This window comes from Anomaloglossus baeobatrachus, chromosome 2, assembly GCF_048569485.1.
Source record: "Anomaloglossus baeobatrachus isolate aAnoBae1 chromosome 2, aAnoBae1.hap1, whole genome shotgun sequence".
In the NCBI taxonomy this organism is placed as follows: Eukaryota; Metazoa; Chordata; class Amphibia; order Anura; family Aromobatidae; genus Anomaloglossus; species Anomaloglossus baeobatrachus.
The window spans coordinates 180,462,626-180,483,875 of record NC_134354.1 but is presented as its reverse complement, the minus strand read 5'-3'; the positions used below and the strand labels follow the sequence as shown (position 1 = coordinate 180,483,875).

The window sequence follows — 21,250 nt, the reverse complement described above, 5'->3', positions numbered from 1 at the left end:
CTGCCGCAAGTCGTGAAATAGCCAATAAAATGTCACACTTCACTCTGGAGATACAGATAGTCATAAATCACAATGGTATCCTAATGGATTATAGACATCTGTGTTCGTGTCTCGGCTCTGCTCGTATTCTAGCGTCTCCATGTTTGGCATTATTGCTGGGGATGCTGCCTCTCGGGTATGATGCCGTAGGCAATACTTTTGTGTTTCGAAGGTTCAGTATCCCCAGCGATCACACATGCCATCAGGTACGGCCTTCTGTTCTATAAGACAATTTCCTACATGATTCGCCCTAGAAAATCCCACGGTGTGGCGTATAAATCTTGTTTTCTCGGAGCGACTTTTCCCTTGAAGGGATGCTCTTCAGTGAGTCATTATGTCTTATTAACGATCCACTGCCATGGAAACATGTTCAGGCAGCCAGCCAAGAAAGCGGGCCGCAAGCATTTCGCTAATTACCTCGCTGATTGTCGGAATAAAAATCAGACCTCTATTGGCTCTTTATTACTTAATTGTACCCGTTGGTTAGTGGAGCCTCAAGTACTGAAGGGGTCTTATAGTGTCGGCTTTTTTTCTCTCTTAAGTAATTCTGTGCTTCAATAAAAGATGGTCAGTTTTTGCTTTTCCTAACTTGCGCTGTTTTCTGTAATTGATCATTAAAAGCATACATTTCCTTTGAGTTAAATTTGAAAAACTATGAAGTAACTTTGACCGAAAATTTTAAAGTAGAACACAGTTAGACGTCTGTTTTTCACGTGTTCTGTCTGTGGTTTTCATAGATAGCTGCCCTAAAGTGTACGTGTTCTATGTGCGCACGCTGAGCATTTGGGTGCAGCAATTTCTGCATCTCTTGGCAGAGTAAAAACTCACATTTTTGGCTCATTTTGTATGCATATTTTTGCATGCGTTTTCTATGCTTTCTATGGTGGAAAAACTGAAAATTAACATGCTTCTGCATAGGGGAACAAAAAAGCAAAACTTCGGTATTCTCATTGACTTTTCTGGCATAAGGCTATGTGCGCACTAGAGCTTTTCACCCGCGGATTTACCCGCGGAAATTTCTTGAGAAATGTCTGCAATCTTTGTGCAGACATTTCCCAGCAAATTCTATGGAAAAAAAAAATAGCTGTGCGCACTGGTGCGGATTTTTCTCAAGAAATTTCCGCGAGAAGAATTTCTCGAGAAACTTTCTTGAGAAAATGAACATGTCCATTATTTCCGCAGGTACCCTGCGGATTTCGGCAGTACAGCCTGCAGAAATCCGCAGGGAACCACCCGCGGGAAAATCGCGGCAATTCCGCGGCTAATCCGCGGCAAATCCGCATGCGGATTTGGTGCGGATTTTTTCCGCAGGTTCGGAAATCTTTCACTGGCAGAAGTATCTCAAGACATTTTCTTGAGAAACTTCACATCTCTAGTGCGCACATAGCCTAAGGATAGGCATGCAGTTTTGTCACAAACTTGCACTAAAATGCATATAAAAACACACTGTGTGCACATACCATTTAAGTCTATGGTGCTATTCACATTCAATTTTTTTTTTTAGAAAAACATATAAGCATGTCCATTTTTGATCATTGTCACAGATGAAACTTAACCATATAAGACTATGGGCCCATGAAAATCACGGATGGCACCAATGTTCAGCCTATGACTGACATTATAATGCACAGGAGAAGCTTTGTACGTTATTTATTTTTTCATCATTGGAAATTACTGACTAAACACTGATGGTGACAACTGACACACTGATGAAATTCAGATGAAAAACACTATGACACTTGAAATGTTTTTAGCATACATGAAAAATCACCGACATCTGAATGAGGCCTTAGAGTATGTACACACAATAAGGACCCGCTGCGTCCTGGACGCGGCGGGTCCTGACCTGCGGGGCCGCAAGTCTCCTCCGCAGGAGACCGCAGCTGCTGGTGCCCATGATCTGGGCTCTGGCAATTGCGGTCTCTCGCTGTGTTTTCCCTCCTCGGGAAGCCACACCTCAGGTCAGTTTTTGCTGAGGGAAAAGCAAACACAGTGTGCATAAGATTTCTAGAAATCCCATCCACTGTGCTTGTACTGTACATTGCAGCATTTTGGACGCAGCTGAAACACACTGCTTCCAAAACGCTGTGAACCCTGATCATGGGCATGCAGCCTTATACTGATGATCTAAAGTACATTGCAGGACATAAAATGTGTCACCATTTTCTAATTTAGGCTTCATTCAGATGTCTGTGAGTGACATACACGTTCTGTTTTTCACGGATAGAATGCATAACCATTATAGCCTATGAGTTGTGTCACATGGCATGTAGTTCGCAAAAAAAATACAGACGCATGTCTGATTTTGGTCTGAATGGTGCTTTACATGCTGTGACATCGCTAACGATATATCGTTGGGGTCACGTCGTTAGTGACGCACATCCGGCACTGTTAACGACATCGCAGAGGGTCTCCGACTCCTCCAGTCCCAGACCACCTGCGACCTAGCCAAAATTTCCCAGGGAGCTCCAACTCCCTCATCTCCTCACTCTCCTAGGGTCAGGGTGTGGTAGGTGAAAAAGCTGTGGAAAAATAAGGCGCAAATAGGGTCTTACCCGGTAAAACACGTGGGGGGTGGATGTTGGTGGGAACACTCACCTGGTGGGGTTGTGCCAGTCACAACCCCTTAACACGCATGCAAATTACGTAGAGATGGTGTGGGAGGCAGTGGTCCTGCAGTAAGGAGACAATTCAAAGGTAGAAGAAATGCAGGTTTAAATCTGCGCCAAACCACAGGAATCCAGTTGTTGTTAGTAAATCCCTTTTCTTTATTAACACAGGTCTACGCGTTTCAGGGGCATATCCGTCCCCTTGCTCAGGACAATGTACAGAGAATACTCAAATATACTGAGTATTCTCTGTACATTGTCCTGAGGAAGGGGATGGATATGTCCCTGAAACGCGTAGACCTGTGTTAATAAAGAAAAGGGATTTACTAACAACAACTGGACTCCTATGGTTTGGCGCGGATTTAAACCTGCATTTCTCCTGCCTTTGAATTGTCAGGGAGTGGTGTGAGGTGTGGCTAGGATTTGAATGCTGATAGAAGCAATACCAAAGGTTAGGATCCCAGAACCATGGAGGGTGAGTTTTGCACCATAAGAGAAAGGAGTGCAGTTCCCTGTGACACCCTGATTAGGTCAGGGGCGTCACACATGGATCAGTTTTACCCATATAAGTCTAGTCTAAGGCTATGTGCGCACTAGAGCTTTTCACCCGCGGATTTACCCGCGGATTTGCCGCGGAAATTTCTTGAGAAATGTCTGCAATCTTTGTGCAGACATTTCCCAGCAAATTCTATGGAAAAAAAAAAAAGCTGTGCGCACTGGTGCGGATTTTTCTCAAGAAATTTCTGCGAGAAGAATTTCTCGAGAAACTTTCTTGAGAAAATGAACATGTCCATTATTTCCGCAGGTACCCTGCGGATTTCGGCAGTACAGCCTGCAGAAATCCGCAGGGAACCACCCGCGGGAAAATCGCGGCAATTCCGCGGCTAATCCGCGGCAAATCCGCGGCAAATCCGCATGCGGATTTGGTGCGGATTTTTTCCGCAGGTCCGGAAATCTTTCACTGGCAGAAGTTTCTCAAGAAATTTTCTTGAGAAACTTCACATCTCTAGTGCGCACATAGCCTTAGAGTCCTTGAAAATTATGGACACGACGCGGTTGCCATCAGTGTACAATCGTGTGCTGTCCGTGGTTAAAATTGTAAGGTACTGTATAGGCGTACCCCCAACTTCTACAGAACTGAGCAGTAGCTTTTTTTTTTTTACTTCACACACAGCATCAATGCTGCATTTTTTTCTTGCTTTTTTATTTGCATGTTTTCTGCAGGTTTCTCCATCAAACTACACCATAACAATCATCTCTCATATTTGCATTTTTTCAGCATTTTTTATGCATTTACTCACTTTTTTATGTTTGGTGCAGATTTGAAGCCGTGCTGTTAATGACTTTTTTTATAGTACAGAAAAACTTTAAATATGCACTTCAAAACTCAACTGCATTTTTTAAATTTTTAAAAAAAAGCACCAAAACTGCACAGTTCAGAAGGGTCTGTAGACACAGTGTGTGGCGTTTTCATGAAATCACATTTGATTTACTTTGACAGTTAAATGCCGCAGATTGTGCAAAACAAACACATCAGAAAAAAATATAGCATTCACTCTATGTATGAACAAGGCCTCACTAGTAAGGGTGCATGCACACATCTGTGTATGTCTGTATGCTGCCTTCTATTTATCAGACAGCTCACATACCCACTGAGTACATCCAATTCAATCCTCAAAATTGGAGCATAATACGTAAAACATTATTCCAAAATAAAGGTGATCGACACTGTGGAAAACTCAAAGAGCAAATGACAGGACAGTGAACTCTTAGTGAAGCCAGATTCAATTCGGTGGTGTTCAACCAGCGATATGCCAGCAGTAAGTCCAGGAGAGAGAAATTAAATGGTGACACTCACCGGTGATGAAAAATCTTTATTTCTTCACACAGTAAAACAAGCGGGTGGCTAGGTGCAGGTCACGTACAGACAACGGATGTTCCGCACAAGGCGGCGCTTCTACAGTTCTTGACAGGCCACCATATTCTGAGAGCCATAAGTTATATCATTTTTAAACAATGCTGTATTTTTATGTTATGTTTATGCTTTGCCAGTTTTGCCCAAAACAATTGACTCAAAAACAAGCAAACAAACAACAATTTGTATGGTCACTTTATTATAATACCAATAACTTTATTATTTTTCAGTAGATGACTTTGTACGAGGGCTTGTTTTTGTCAGGATAAGTTGCAGTTGTAATTGGTGCCTTTTTTTTAGGTACATAGGACTTTTCGATTACCTTTTGAATTAATTTTTGGTAGGGGCAGGCACAAAAGAATAATACATTTGAAATTAGTTTTTTTTTTAGTTTAATTGTTATGGAGCTTATCAAGCACCAAAATTGACATGTTGACTTTGTTGTACTTATCAATACGATTACGGTGATATGCGATATACTGTATATTGTTTTTTATGTCTATAACATTGTCAGGCACCTCTCCAAATTTAGAAGTAAAGAAACAACATGGCGCAGTTTTACCTTTTTTTTCCCTTCCTCCTAGATGAACTTAATCTGAATTGTAGGCACACCACATGTCACATCATCCAAGTGATAAAAAAATTTCTAGCAGCCAATTGGAGAGACAACAAAGGTTAGGATCCCAGAACCATGGAGGGTGAGTTTTGCACCATAAGAGAAAGGAGTGCAGTTCCCTGTGACACCCTGATTAGGTCAGGGGCGTCACACATGGATCAGTTTTACCCATATAAGTCTAGTCTAAGGCTATGTGCGCACTAGAGCTTTTCACCCGCGGATTTACCCGCGGAAATTTCTTGAGAAATGTCTGCAATCTTTGTGCAGACATTTCCCAGCAAATTCTATGGAAAAAAAAAAAAAGCTGTGCGCACTAGTGCGGATTTTTCTCAAGAAATTTCCGCGAGAAGAATTTCTCGAGAAACTTTCTTGAGAAAATGAACATGTCCATTATTTCCGCAGGTACCCTGCGGATTTCGGCAGTACAGCCTGCAGAAATCCGCAGGGAACCACCCGCGGGAAAATCGCGGCAATTCCGCGGCAATTCCGCGGCTAATCCGCGGCAAATCCGCGTCAAATCCGCATGCGGATTTGGTGCGGATTTTTTCCGCAGGTCCGGAAATCTTTCACTGGCAGAAGTTTCTCAAGAAATTTTCTTGAGAAACTTCACATCTCTAGTGCGCACATAGCCTTAGAGTCCTTGAAAATTATGGACACGACGCGGTTGCCATCAGTGTACAATCGTGTGCTGTCCGTGGTTAAAATTGTAAGGTACTGTATAGGCGTACCCCCAACTTCTACAGAACTGAGCAGTAGCTTTTTTTTTTTTTACTTCACACACAGCATCAATGCTGCATTTTTTTCTTGCTTTTTTATTTGCATGTTTTCTGCAGGTTTCTCCATCAAACTACACCATAACAATCATCTCTCATATTTGCATTTTTTCAGCATTTTTTATGCATTTACTCACTTTTTTATGTTTGGTGCAGATTTGAAGCCGTGCTGTTAATGACTTTTTTTATAGTACAGAAAAACTTTAAATATGCACTTCAAAACTCAACTGCATTTTTTAAATTTTAAAAAAAAAGCACCAAAACTGCACAGTTCAGAAGGGTCTGTAGACACAGTGTGTGGCGTTTTCATGAAATCACATTTGATTTACTTTGACAGTTAAATGCCGCAGATTGTGCAAAACAAACACATCAGAAAAAAATATAGCATTCACTCTATGTATGAACAAGGCCTCACTAGTAAGGGTGCATGCACACATCTGTGTATGTCTGTATGCTGCCTTCTATTTATCAGACAGCTCACATACCCACTGAGTACATCCAATTCAATCCTCAAAATTGGAGCATAATACGTAAAACATTATTCCAAAATAAAGGTGATCGACACTGTGGAAAACTCAAAGAGCAAATGACAGGACAGTGAACTCTTAGTGAAGCCAGATTCAATTCGGTGGTGTTCAACCAGCGATATGCCAGCAGTAAGTCCAGGAGAGAGAAATTAAATGGTGACACTCACCGGTGATGAAAAATCTTTATTTCTTCACACAGTAAAACAAGCGGGTGGCTAGGTGCAGGTCACGTACAGACAACGGATGTTCCGCACAAGGCGGCGCTTCTACAGTTCTTGACAGGCCACCATATTCTGAGAGCCATAAGTTATATCATTTTTAAACAATGCTGTATTTTTATGTTATGTTTATGCTTTGCCAGTTTTGCCCAAAACAATTGACTCAAAAACAAGCAAACAAACAACAATTTGTATGGTCACTTTATTATAATACCAATAACTTTATTATTTTTCAGTAGATGACTTTGTACGAGGGCTTGTTTTTGTCAGGATAAGTTGCAGTTGTAATTGGTGCCTTTTTTTTAGGTACATAGGACTTTTCGATTACCTTTTGAATTAATTTTTGGTAGGGGCAGGCACAAAAGAATAATACATTTGAAATTAGTTTTTTTTTTAGTTTAATTGTTATGGAGCTTATCAAGCACCAAAATTGACATGTTGACTTTGTTGTACTTATCAATACGATTACGGTGATATGCGATATACTGTATATTGTTTTTTATGTCTATAACATTGTCAGGCACCTCTCCAAATTTAGAAGTAAAGAAACAACATGGCGCAGTTTTACCTTTTTTTTCCCTTCCTCCTAGATGAACTTAATCTGAATTGTAGGCACACCACATGTCACATCATCCAAGTGATAAAAAAATTTCTAGCAGCCAATTGGAGAGACAACAAAGTTCCATCTGTGCATGAAATAATTGAAAGAGTCTCTTCACACAATATATACGAATATAAATTTGCATTAAAGGTGAAATCTTACACAAAATATTCAACAAGATGGAATTTTAGGGTCGAAAAAATTCAATCAGAATCTTAAAATGTTTAATCCTTGATGAGTTATTTATCTAGTTTTAAGAGTAATATAGATTAATTTTTCCTTTTATTTATCTTAAGATTATATTTTGCAATTTTAGAGTTAGACAAGTTTATGTACAAAAATACAACTAAAAGTTAAGCAAATTTCAGAACTCCTTTTCCTACACAATTCTCTTTCCTTTGTTTCCTTTCTTTTCTCCCCTCACCCTCCCCCCCCCTGGATAAAATGTTAAACTTAAATAGTCCCGACTATAATTTGTTACCTATTTTGCATGTTGTCAACATAACTTGTAAAAATTGTATTTCACTTTACGTTATAAAAATCAATAAAGTATATAATATATAATATATATATATATTTATTTATATATATATATAGTACAGACCAAAAGTTTGGACACACCTTCTCATTCAAAGAGTTTTCTTTATTTTCATGACTCTAAAAATTGTAGATTCACACTAAAGACATCAAAACTATGAATGAAAACGTGGAATTTTGAAATACTTAAAAAAGTGTCAAACAACTGAAAATATGTCTTATATTCTAAGTTCTTCAAAGTAGCCACCTTTTGCTTTGATTACGGCTTTGCACACTCTTGGCATTCTCTTGATGAGCTTGAAGAGGTAGTCACCGGAAATGGTTTTCCAACAGTCTTGAAGGAGTTCCCAGAAATGTTTAGCACTTGTTGGCCCTTTTGCCTTCAGTCTGCGGTCCAGCTCACCCAAAACCATCTCGATTGGGTTCAGATCTGGTGACTGTGGAGGCCAGGTCATCTGGTGTAGCACCTCATCACTCTCCTTCTTAGTCAAATAGCCCTTACACAGCCTGGAGGTATGTTTGGGGTCATTGTCCTGTTGAAAAATAAATGATGGTCCAACTAAACGCAAACCGGATGGAATAGCATGCCGCTGCAAGATGCAGTCGTAGCCATGCTGGTTTAGTATGCCTTTAATTTTGAATAAATACCCAACAGTGTCACCAGCAAAACACCCCCACACCGTCACACCTCCTCCTCCATGCTTCACGGTGGGAACCAGTCATGTAGAGTCCACCCGTTCACCTTTTCTACAAAGACACGGTGGTTGGATCCAAAGATCTCAAATTTAGACTCATAAGACCAAAGCACAGATTTCCACTACTCTAATGTCCATTCCTTGTGTTCTTTAGCCCAAACAAGTCTTCTCTGCTTGTTTCCTGTCCTTAGCAGTGGTTTCCTAGCAGCTATTTTACCATGAAGGCCTGCTGCACAAAGTCTCCACTTAATAGTTGTTCTAGAGATGAGAAGGTGTGTCCAAACTTTTGGTCTGTACTGTGTGTGTATATATATACGGTATATATATATATATATATATATATATATATATATATATATACAAGATTTACCTTATTATATGTGTTTATGTTTTGCAGGTCACAATTACAACTGTGAAAAGAATTACAGCTACATTTTCATTAATTGGATGGTAAGAGTTATTGCTAAATAGCTAAATTTGGCCTTCTGATAAATATTAGGGGTTATAAATACATCAATAACTACACTCCACATATAGGGGCTAAATGCATCAATAGTTAAACTGAACAGCCCAAATAATAAGAATAGTACATTTTATATAGATCACTTAAAGTACAAACAATAGGAATGAGACCCCCAAAAAGTACATAAAAAGAAGAAATATAGGGGGATACATTGCAAACTCAATCTTACATTGCAAATTCTATTTCTCCAGCGATTCTCTAGGAGTGTCGATCGCCTATATGGAGGAAAACTCACATAAATGTATCCACTATAAATTTATGTTAAGAAACTATAACTCTGCTCTTCACTTTACCAAACAGTCCTACATCCCCACCCTGATCTCTTCACTTTTCAACAATCCCAAAAAAATATTCAACACCTTTCACTCCCTCCTCAGTTCGATCACTGACATTTGTGCTGATGACCTGGCTTCCTATTTCACAGAGCTGTGATTCCCATCCCTCCCTATATCCTGTCTGGCTCACTCTCCACATTTCACCCATTCAAAGGAGAAGAAGTCACCAAGCTCCTCTCTTCTTCTCATCCTACCATTTGCAATACTCACCCCATTCCCTCACACCTACTCCAGACTCTCTCTCCAGTCGTCACTACTCACTTAACTAAAATCTTCAATTTCTCTCACTTTCTTCTGGTGTCTTCCCCTCCTCCTTCAAACACTCTATCATTACTTCATTATTAAAAAATTGACCCATCCTGCACAAATAACTACAGACCAATCTCCAATCTCCCCTTCATCTCTAAACTCTCGGAGATCCTGGTCTACTTCCGCCTTACCCACTCCCTCTCTATTCACTTTCTTCTAGATCTATTACTGTCTGTCTTCCGCCCCCTACATTCTACAGAAACTGCCCTCATCAAATTTACCAATGACAGCAAAACGTAATGTCGTTTTGACAGCAAAACGTAATAGTGACTACTCTCTGCTTATTCTTCTTGACCTCTCTGCAGGTTTCAACACTGTTGACCATTATCTCCTATTCACTTTGCTCTACTCAAGTGGCCTAAAGGACACTGCTAATTTCTGGTTCTCGTCCTATCTTTCTGACCACTTTTTCAGTGTATCATTTGCTGGCTGTACTTCTTCTCTTCCTCCTCACTGTTGAGGTCATTCAAGGTTCAGTTCTTGGCTCTCCTCTCTATACACTGCCCCAATTGGACAGACCATCAGCAAATTTGGCTTCCAGTACCATCTTCATGCTGGTAATAGACAACTATACACCTCATTGTCTGACCTTACCCCTGCTGTACTACAGAACGCCAGGCACTGTCTGTCAGCAGTTTCCAACATCATGTCTACTCGCTATCTGAAATCTTTTATTCCCTCCATCTACTAATCTCCCTAAATTCTGACATCTCCCTCTCTGTGTGTGGCATGATGATAACACCTAGGCCACAGGTTTGCTGCCTGGGTGTCATGTTTGACACCGATCTTTCCTTCACTTTCTTTGTACAATCTGTCGGCCGCTCTTGTCGCTTGCATTTGAAAAACATATCTAGAATCTGCCCCTTTATCACCAAGGAAACAACAATAACTCTCACTGTGGCCTTGATCCACTCCTGCTGTGATTACTGTAATTCTCTATTAATTGGCCTCCCCCTCACAAGATCTTCCCCTCTCCAGTCCATCCTTAATGCAACAGCCAGGGTCACCTATCTGACTATTCGTTAAATGGACACTTCCGCTGTGTGCCAATTATTAGACTGGCTGCCCATACATCATAGGATCCAATTTAAATTCTTTGTTCTGACCCGCAAAACTCTTCACAGCGTGGCACCCCCCTAGCCTTGCACCCTCATCTCTGCCTATCACCCTATCCATTCTCTGGCAAGAAAAAAGGAAAAACAGCCAGCACCAAAATGCTCAGGAATAAAAAACTTTTCTTCATTTCTACATTTTAAAAAAGAGTGTGCAAAAGTGGAATAAAAAACATAGTGCCTATAACTAAGGACCCTGTGAGGTCTGAAACATGTTAGGGTACACTATGTTTTTTATTCCACTTTTGCACACCCTTTTTTAAAATGAAGAAATAAAGAAAAGTTTTTTATCCTTGAGAATTTTGGTGCTGGCTGTTTTTCCTTTTTTCTTGCCATTGTCCAGATGTGATCTCTGTTTTCAGGCCGTGCATCAGTGGAGCTGTGGACAAACTAAGGGGTACGCTGAATTCAATTTGTTTCTTTTGACTATCCATTCTCTACTCTCCGCAAATGACTTTCAACTAACATTCGCACTAATCCGAATCTTCCACTCTATTGGCTCCAAGACTTTTCCAGAGCTGCACCAATCCTCTGGAATGCTCTACCACAAGAAATTAGGACAAACCACAACTTACACATCTTCAGATTCTCTAAAAACACATCTTTTTAGGGTGGCTTATCACCCTCGATAATCAAAGTTCGTTCATATATAGCCCCTCTACTATTTCTAAGAACATAATTCTCAGTCAAACTCCACCACACTCAAAATCAGTACAAAGATTGGCTGGTGACTGGCTCATGCAGCCTTTATCTATATCCCACGTCTTCGAGATGATTAGACAGTCGTTGTAAATAAACATCTGTATTTTGTGTCACCCAACCTGCAGAAAGTAATAAAAATGCCTTAAAACATTCTCTTCCTCTCATTATTCTGGCATTTGGCAAATATAAAAAAAATTGGTTCCTAATTGACATAAAACGGGAAAGGTTTATTCAGCTTTCATGTCAGATAGTGAGAAAAACATGAGATATGTATTTTTAGATAGTGTATGTAAACCTCTGGTTTCAACTGTATATGCCATGTGTTGTTTTATTTTTGAAGCTCTCCTAGTTGCTAAACGGCAAGTTTTCTGCTGACATGTTGACTTCAACAATGACGCCATCAGGCCACAGCTATAAACCATGGTTTATGTTCTTGGCAATAATTCTAGGAGCTGCTTTCCCTTGTGATTATAGTTCAGACAGAGACCATTGTGGTATGTCCACTCACAACAGAAGCTGGAGTATCTGCCGATACCCTCAATAGAATGTCAGGTTTGTGCAAATGATAATTGTGAGAGGAATAGCAAAGATATAGAAAATGTATACACAACAGAATCTCGGTATTCTGGACTGTATTCCATTCTGATACAAGTGAATACAGGCTATTTTGTAAGAAATTCAGTTCATGTTGCGAGGATCTTTACAAATGCCTCACGTGGTAACCACTGGTATGTCTGTATTACAGTTTCTGCATGCTGATTGTAATCTGGCTGTTCCGAAAATACAATTCTTTGGCACAGGTATGCATCTTTTCAAAATGTCTCATTACAGATCGTTATTTATTATTATTATTATTATTATTATTATTATTATTATTATTATTATTATTTGTGAACAAGACATTTAGAAATGTTTGAATAAATGGGGAGCTGGACAATGCTTTATTTTCACTAAACCCAAACCATATTGACCTCTTGTTGGAAAGCTTCATAGTACATGTATGATGGGTGTGCATACTAGATACATGGAGCTAAGCCTATTTCATATCTCAGTTTACCCACTTAGATGCCACTATCATTCAGGGGGATTAGGGTGTCCCGTCTGTCACCCATAAGTTGTGATAAGATCATGGTGTTGTCATGACGCTTAGGGATCTTCAGTAGACCATATCACTGCTGTCTGCCATTTTTGTACTCCAGTCACTAATTTAAACAGGTTTGCAGGATTTCACAGAAAAGGAAAGAAAAATAGGTTTATTATTTGGTGTCACCGTATCCATCATTGTCCATACTAATAAAATATCATATATGATTAATATTTTTTATCTGAATGTTAGAATTGCTGTTTATTGGCTACTTCACCTTCCCAATAAAAATGAATGAAAAGAGGACTTAAAGTTAGTAGAATCCCCAAATGATACAAACATAATTACATCTCGTCCCACAGAAAACAAACCAGGATTGGTCATCAGTAGTGATGGGCGAACCCAAACTGTAAAGATCAGAGTCCGTACCATACATCTAGTTTCCGTACACGGGCTTCTCAGGAAAGTCCGTATTACTGTTCAAGTTTAGCCACCTGGATAAAAATGTAAAAAAAGGAAGCAAAATGGGGATTAAAGCAGGACAGTTATACTTACCGAGTTTCCGCACGCACAGCTGTCACACTACTTCTGAGTTCACTCATTAAAGTTTATGAATATTCACTGCTTCCCCTGCCCAATGAGCTCACCTGAGGTGAATTCAATGAGTTCACCTCAGGTGAGTTCAGAAGAGGTCACAGCTGGGGTATCTTGGGAACCCCAACTGTGACTTCAGGGGAACTCATTGAACTCAATGACAGAATAATGGATTAGGTTATGTTCACACTTTGAGTATTTGGTTGCAGATATTCTGCATCAAATCTACATCTGGCAGAAAAATGCACCAAAAACATGTCCAAACCACATCATATTTTTGGTGCAGTTTTATGCCAGAAGATGCAAGTTTGATGCAGATTTCTGCAGTATATTTCTGCACTAAATCTGCATCTCCTGGCAGGAAAATGCATCAAAACCGCATCACTTTTTTTGTGCATTTTTCTACCATTAGATACAGATTTTCTGCAACCAAATACTCATAGCCTAAACTGGTAGTCTAGTATTGAGTTCACCTCAGGTAAGTTCATAGAGTTCACCTGAAGTGACTTCACTGAGTTCATTGAGTTCACCTGAGGTCACAACTGGGGTACCGTGGGAACCGCCAGCTGTAGCCTTAGGTGAACTCACTGAAGTGACTGCTGTAACAGCTGTGGCTCCATCAGTATGTCCTTTACAGGGTTTTGTCGCATTTTCTTTCTAACGTGACCGTACACTGCGACCTCAAATGTAGTAGAGAAGGGATCTTGCAGGGATGTCGTGGTGTGGATTATGTAGGACCTGCAGGGGTGTTTTGGAGGTTAATAAATTGATGAAAGAGGTTGTTTTTTGTTTGCTTACATAAAGAATTTTTCTCTATTTTGTTTTTTTTTTCTTTTTACTTACATGATTTGTAATGGAGGGCTTTTCTTGCTTCTCTGATTTTTTTTTGACAAATCCCAGCTGTCATTAATCTCTTATATTACTCCATTTGTCACCACACCATGGCGAGTAAAGCGCCAGGATTGGAGCATCTAAATTCTGGGGTAGGTGCGGGCTGCTATTTTTAGGCTGGGGAGGGCACAATAACCATGGTCCTCCCCAGCCTGAGAATACCAGCCCACAGCTGTTAGATTATCTTGGCTAGTTATCAAAATTGGGGGGGCACACAATGTGTTTAAAACCTATTTATTTAAATAGGTTTAAAAAAGCTGCATGGGGTTCCCAATATATTTGGATACACAGCCAAAATAACACACATGGTTGGGGTCTGCAACTTCCCGAAGTCTGCTTTATCTGGTTTTCCAATTGTTTTTGAATTTTACACTCCACTTCGGGACCCTGACAGATAGTGTGAGCTTAACCAATCACAGATGTCGGTATGTTGTCAGTCTGACTGCAACCAATCACAGACGCTGTCACAGAGCGTGGGTGTGGGAGGCAGTGAATATTCATGAGATTTAATGAGCGGACTCAGAAGCAGTGACAGCCACATAGAAACTCGGTAAGTATAATTGTCTTGATTTAATCCCAATTTTGCTTTTGCTGCCCTCTAGCTATACTAACACTATTCCTTTCTCGCCTTTTCATTGGGGGACACAGACAGTGGGTTATATGTTGTCTCCAGGAGAGGCTTGACACTAGGTTTAAAAAAGAGTTAGCTCCTCCTCCCACAGCATATAACCCCAGCTAGGCGGGAACTAGCTCAGTTCTTTCTAGTGTCAGCAGGGAGGCTGACACGTCTGGCCTGAGCCCCAGGCCAGCTCATGTTTTTTATTTATTTATTTATTTTTGTTTGTGATTTTATTCTATTTTTGACTATGGGGCAATACCAGGGTGTGCTCACCCTCGTTCCCCCCGCTTACGGGCAGAGGAAACCTTGCGTGCAAAAGCCGTCAGTCTTCCCTCGCGCCCAAGTGGTCGGGTCTGCGTACCCCTCCAGGCTCCCTGGAAGCACCTGACACCAAGGTAGCTCCAGAGGGCTAGCAGATCCGAGCACCTGCTAGCCTCGAGCCGAAGATGCGTCCCTGAGATCTCCGCATCCCAGGACCGACGCGCCTTCAGACGGAGCAAGAGCAGGTAGGGAGACGACGTGTATCCGTCCCCTGCATCCAACCGCTGCCTGAGGAGGCGCCGGTGGGGTGATGCAGGACGTGTTCCCGGGGAAGCATCATAAATTTAGCTCTCGGCTTCGGCCTGCATTCTTAGCAACGCCCCCTCCACTGCTCCAGAAGCCGCTCCCTCTAGTGGGCCGTCTCTTCCCTCCATGCTGCCAGAGAACACTGGACGCCATTACATGTGGGGAGCAGACACAGGTGAGATCACTTCCTTGGCTCTGCAACTCTGCAGCACTATATACGGCTCTGTTCAGCGGTATATCGCTGTCTTTCTAGCGGTGTGTGCCTGCTGGCTGGCGGTGTATATCAGCTTTTAGCGGTGTATACTGACTGTGCCTGCAGGTATATACCGACTGTGTGGCAGTGTATGCCACTTTACTATTGGTATATACCAGCTCTGTATAGCAGTCCCTTTCTAATACTGCTAGTAGCTCCTCACCCAGAGTAGTGTAATACTGCTAGAGGCTCACAGTACTAATTGTACGTTTGTTGCTGACATGCGTAACCGCAAGGGTGATAAAGCTTCCCAGGCATCCTCTATGGACCTGTACTATGCTTGTACCACCTGTGGAAGCTCGTTTCCCAATGGTCGAAGCTATCCACTATGCCAGGGCTGCGATGCCCCTACTACAGTGTCACAACAGGCGTTGCCGGACCAGGGGGTCGTGCAGTCTGTGGGTTCGGCCCCGGCCACCATTCAGGCAGCACCCCCGTCTGAGGAGGCTATCCCTGCATGGGCTCTTCTGATGTCTAAAAGGTTAGATGACCTGGCCGCCGCTCAGATATCCCAGCCTTCCACAGGCTTCCGCAGCCTCCCCCCGGCTTAGCTCCCTCAGAGGAGCCCACCTTCGTCTGGTGTATCATCCCCAGTACATAAAAAGGCTGTCTCCAAAAGGCGCCATTGCGACCGCTCCGCCTCGTCTGACTCACACGATGGTCAGTCTGACTCAGGCTCCGTGACCTTTAGTAGTCACGATTCCCGAGACTCAGACTCTGATTCAGATGTCCTTTCTGAGTCTAGGCATATGGAAGACACTTTAATAGCGGCTGTCAATCACTCTCTGTCGATTTCTGATCAGCCCTCGGACCCGACTTCTCAGTCGGCAATCAAGCGAGCCAAGAAGCCTCCTAAGTCCTTTGCCCAGGATCCGATTTTTCATCAAATCATATCTAAACGGTGGGATCACCCTGATAGGAGGTTTAATAAAAAATCCTCCACTTCATTCGCTTATCCCTTTCCTCTGGAAATGGTTAAGCCCTGGTCGGTACCCCCCGTTGTGGATCCGCCAGTATCCAGACTGGCTAAACACACGGTTATGTCTGTTTCAGACAACGTGTCTCTCAAGGACTTGTCCGACCTCGCTGTTGAGGCTGCGGTCAAATCAATTTTCCAGGCTTCGGGCTCCTCTCTGCACCCCCTGTTTGCCATGACATGGGTGGCAAGAGCTATGAGCGTGTGGAGTAGGAACCTGCGCAAGTTGCTTTGCCCTTGCAATATTCCTCCAGAGGCTCTTGAGATTCTTGATTTGTTCTCTCTAGCCTCTAATTTTTTCTTCACGGCTCCCTAGATGCAGCTAGCTGGTCAGCCCTAAAGGCAGCCAATGCTGTCTTCGCCCGCAGGGTTCTGTGGCTAAAAATATGGAATGCGGACAGTGCCTCCAAGAAGTCCCTGTCCAAACTTCCATTCCAGGGTCTTCATCTGTTTGGTGAATCCCTGGACAAACTCATATCTAAGGAGATGGGTGGTAAAAGTACCATTCTACCACAAAAGCGTCCTGTAGCCAGAAATTTAAAAAAATCTTCTTGGCGCAGGCAGTCCTTTCGGCCTGCCCCCCAAAAACCATCAGCCCAAGGATCGTCCCAACGCTCAGATCGAGGATCCGGTCCCTCAAGGGGCTCTTCTTGGCGTTCCCACTCCAAGCAACCTAAACCCAAAGGACCTACCTCTGTACAGACCCCCTCAGTATGACGCCAGGTATCTCTCAGATTCGACTCCTGTGGGAGGGCGGCTTCTGCTTTTTCGGGATATCTGGCTAGACCACACTCACGATGCTTGGGTTCGAGAAATTGTCACCTCAGGTTACAAGATCAATTTCCATTCCCTGCCGGCCAACAGGTTTCTGCGTTCTCGTCTTCCAAAGTCCAAAACGCAAAGCCAGGCCTTATTTCAGGCCATAGCCTCTTTACAGAAAGCAAATGTTATCATTCCAGTGCCCCTGGAACAGCGCGGCAAAGGTTTCTATTCAAACCTTTTTGTCGTTCCCAAAAAAGATGGCTCTGTCCGCCCTATCTTGGACCTCAAACGGTTGAACAAATTCGTACGGATTCGAACTTTCCGAATGGAATCATTGAGAGCAGTGCTATCCGCCATGGAACCTGGAGAATTCCTAGCTTCCATAGACATTCAAGATGCTAATTTACACATTCCCATATGTGTCTCTCATCAACGGTTCCTTCGCTTTGCCGTAGGACACCGTCATTTCCAATTCAGGGCCCTCCCCTTTGGGCTGGCCACTGCGCCTCGGGTCTTCACAAAGGTCATGGCGGCCATCATATCCATTTTACACCCCAGAGGCATCCTGGTCGTTCCCTATTTGGATGACCTTCTTGTCAAAGGGAGCTCTCTTCACGTTTGCTCAGAAAGCGTGCAGATTTGCCTAGACACGCTGTCAAGGCTAGGGAGGCTTATCAACTTCAACAAGTCATCCCTCATTCCTCATCAGCGCATCACCTTTTTAGGTATGCTGATAGACACGGCTCAGTCCCGGGTTTTTCTTCCAGAGGACAAGAGGTCTTCCCTGATCCGGGCCGCCCAATCCCTCCACTCTCGCCGTCACACATCCCTTCGGAATGGAATGAGAGTGTTAGGCAAGATGGTGGCGGTCATAGAAGCCGTGTCCTTTGCCCAATTCCATCTGCGCCCTCTACAACTGGATCTTCTATCCTCCTGGGACAAGAATCAAGCTTCCCTGGATCGGTCAGTCCGCCTATCTCGGTCTGCGCTCAGCTCCCTCGTCTGGTGGACTCAAGCCTCATCCCTATCTCAAGGGAAGTCCTTCCGCCCGGTACACTGGCAGGTAGTCACGACGGATGCCAGCCTGATAGGCTGGGGGGCGGTGTTTCTCCACCACACTGTTCACGAACGCTGGTCTCCTTCCGAGCGCTCCCTGCACATCAATGTTCTGGAGATCAGAGCCATATTTTTGGCCCTTCAGAATTTTCAACCCTTACTATTGGGTCTCCCTGTTCGGATCCAGTCAGGCAATGCCACGGCTGTGGCTTACATCAACCGTCAGGGAGGAACTCGTCCATGGTCGCAGTTTCGCCTGCCCTACATCTTCCCTCCGTTTCCTCTCATTCCGAGAGTAATCAAAAAAATCAAAGCGGAGGGAATCCCGATGATCCTCGTGGCCCCGGACTGGCCCAGGAGAGCCTGGTATCCAGAGCTCCTCCAACTTCTCAGCGACACTCCCTGGCGTCTTCCCGACCGCCCGGATCTTCTGTCGCAAGGTCCAATATTCCACCAGAATACAGCACAGCTGCATTTGACGGCGTGGCGCTTGAATCCCTTATTCTAGCCAAATCTTTCTTCCAGGGTAGTTCATACCATGCTTAATGCTCGGAAGCCTTCCTCCGCCAGCATTTACCACAGGACCTGGAAGACCTATCTTTCCTGGTGTGACCGTCATAATCGGTCGCCCCTGACCTTTTCAATCCCTATTGTTCTTGCTTTTCTGCAAGACGGTCTGGACTCGGGTCTTACTCTCAGTACCCTTAAAGAACAAGTTTCTGCTTTGATCCCTGGGATCTGAATCTGGTTCTCGGAGCTCTTCAACTTCCTCCTTTCGAACCTCTGAGAGAAATCTCTCTTCAACGACTGTCTTGGAAAAGTTGCCTTTTTAGTCGCTATTACCTCTATCAGTGTCCGAACTGGCAGCTCTTTTCTGTCGCTTACCTTATCTGATATTCCATCAGGATAAGGTAGTCCTTCGGCCTTCCCCCGCCTTTCTTCCAAAGGTCGTATCCTCCTTACACTTGAACGAGGACATTGTGTTGCAGTCATTCTGTCCAGTCCCGGTCCACTCCTTTGAAAACGCCCTTCACACTCTAGATCTTGTCAGGGCTTTGCGGATCTACACCTCCAGAACAGCGCCGTTGTGCAAGTCCGATGCCCTCTTCGTCCTCCCAGTAGGACACAAAAAGGGCAACCCGGCGTCTAAATCCACGATTTCTCGATGGATCAGGACTGCCATCTGTGAGGCATACAAAGCACGAGGTGCCGTTCCCCCTCAATCTGTGCGGGCCCACTCTACGCGAGCAGTGGGTGCCTCCTGGGCTATCCGCCATCGGGCTTCGGCGGCCCAACTTTGCAAAGCCGCTACCTGGTCCAGTGTGCACACGTTCACAAAATTCTACAGAGTGCATACGCATGCATCCACGGATGCTGCTTTTGGAAGACAAGTCCTTCAGGCGGCAGTGGCCCATTTATAAGTGGCCACTGCTCGGTTCTTTGACAGTGTTTTGATATGTGTTCACTGCAGTTGCAGTTGTTAGTCAGCTCTTAGTCTGATGTTATACACTGTTAATAGTTCAGTTCCCACCCAGGGACTGCTTTGGGACGTCCCACTATCTGTGTCCCCCAATGAAAAGGCGAGAAAGGAAAGGACATTTTTGTGTACTCACCGTAAAATGTCTTTCTTGGAGCCTTTCTTTGGGGGACACAGCTCCCGCCCTTGTGGTTTTGGTTGTCCTTCTCCTACTGCTTTTACACCAAACTGAGCTAGTTCCCGCCTAGCTGGGGTTATATGCTGTGGGAGGAGGAGCTAACTCTTTTTTAAACCTAGTGTCAAGCCTACCCTGGAGACAACATATAACCCACTGTCTGTGTCCCCCAATGAAAGGCTCCAAGAAAGACATTTTACGGTGAGTACACAAAAATGTCCTTTTTATAACACTTAAGTTCAGGTCCCTTAGACTTACATGTGATTTGGCATCCGGAGTCAAGTCTGGTTCGGGACCCGCCATACCCGAACATCTGGAGGTTCACCTATCTCTAGTCATCAGTAGTTTATGTCCGGACTGCCGCTTTAACAATAATTATACCTTCAATCTTTTTGCAAGAAAGCATCAAAGCCTCATGAAATGTTACTCATTTTACTCTAAGATCAGTTTCTGAGGAAGACTATTCACTTTTTTATTAACTATGATAGATCTCTTAGTAGACACATGAAGTTTTACAACTGGAAGATCTTAGAAACATGGACTCTGCAGAATCCAAGCACTGCCTTACGTTTCTCTGTTTAATGATCTTATTCAATTCCAAAATTATTTTGTCTATTAATAGTTTTTTTTATGCAACCAAATGTCTGCCAACTTGATATAAGGGCAAATGTCTAGAGTGAAATGGCAGTGGAGAATCCATTTAGCAATAGGAGGAAAATGTCAAGAAATGGTAGACTATTCATATCAACTGTACAAAGGTTTTTCGAGCTTGAACCAAACATCCCAGTCTTGACCTGTCTGGCATACTGTTATTTGCACGTAACTGCTGTAACAGAGGGTTATGAAATCTAGGTTATCGTTATTATCAGAGAAAAGCACAGTGTAGGCTATATAATTCATTACAGATAGCACTAATCCCAAATGAGTGAGTGCACGTCTCCGTTTATCTAAGTTTCACGCACAGGCATATCTTCATCACTTCTCTGGAGCGTGATTATATTGGAAAGATGACAACATGTATTTCTTTTACTTGGTGTACATTGGCAAAATAATTATAATAGTCTTGTTTGTATCCAAACATATACAATGTTATATGTATTTATGCATACATACTGTACTTATGTATATACTATACGTGTTTATATAAACACATGAAAACATAAAAACTGTGATTTCAGCAGGTGAAATAAATATTGAACATGTCACCAATTTTTGAAATAAATATGTTTCTAAAGGTGCTATTGATAGAGATGAGCCACCCCCTAGTGTTCGAGTTCGATTCGTC

At 42.9% G+C, this 21,250-nt stretch overlaps 1 protein-coding gene across 3 annotated transcripts in view; it reads left to right on the top strand.

Moving 5' to 3' along the window:
- Positions 1–21,250, top strand: part of LOC142288327 (uncharacterized) — a 936,281-nt gene that overhangs the window by 53,375 nt on the left and 861,656 nt on the right. For all 3 annotated transcript variants that reach the window (XM_075333504.1, XM_075333506.1, XM_075333503.1), the window contains exons 2-3: positions 8,928–8,980; positions 12,257–12,311. In XM_075333504.1, the coding sequence (XP_075189619.1) occupies positions 8,928–8,980; positions 12,257–12,311 (108 nt within the window). The remainder of the gene's footprint in view (positions 1–8,927; positions 8,981–12,256; positions 12,312–21,250) is intronic.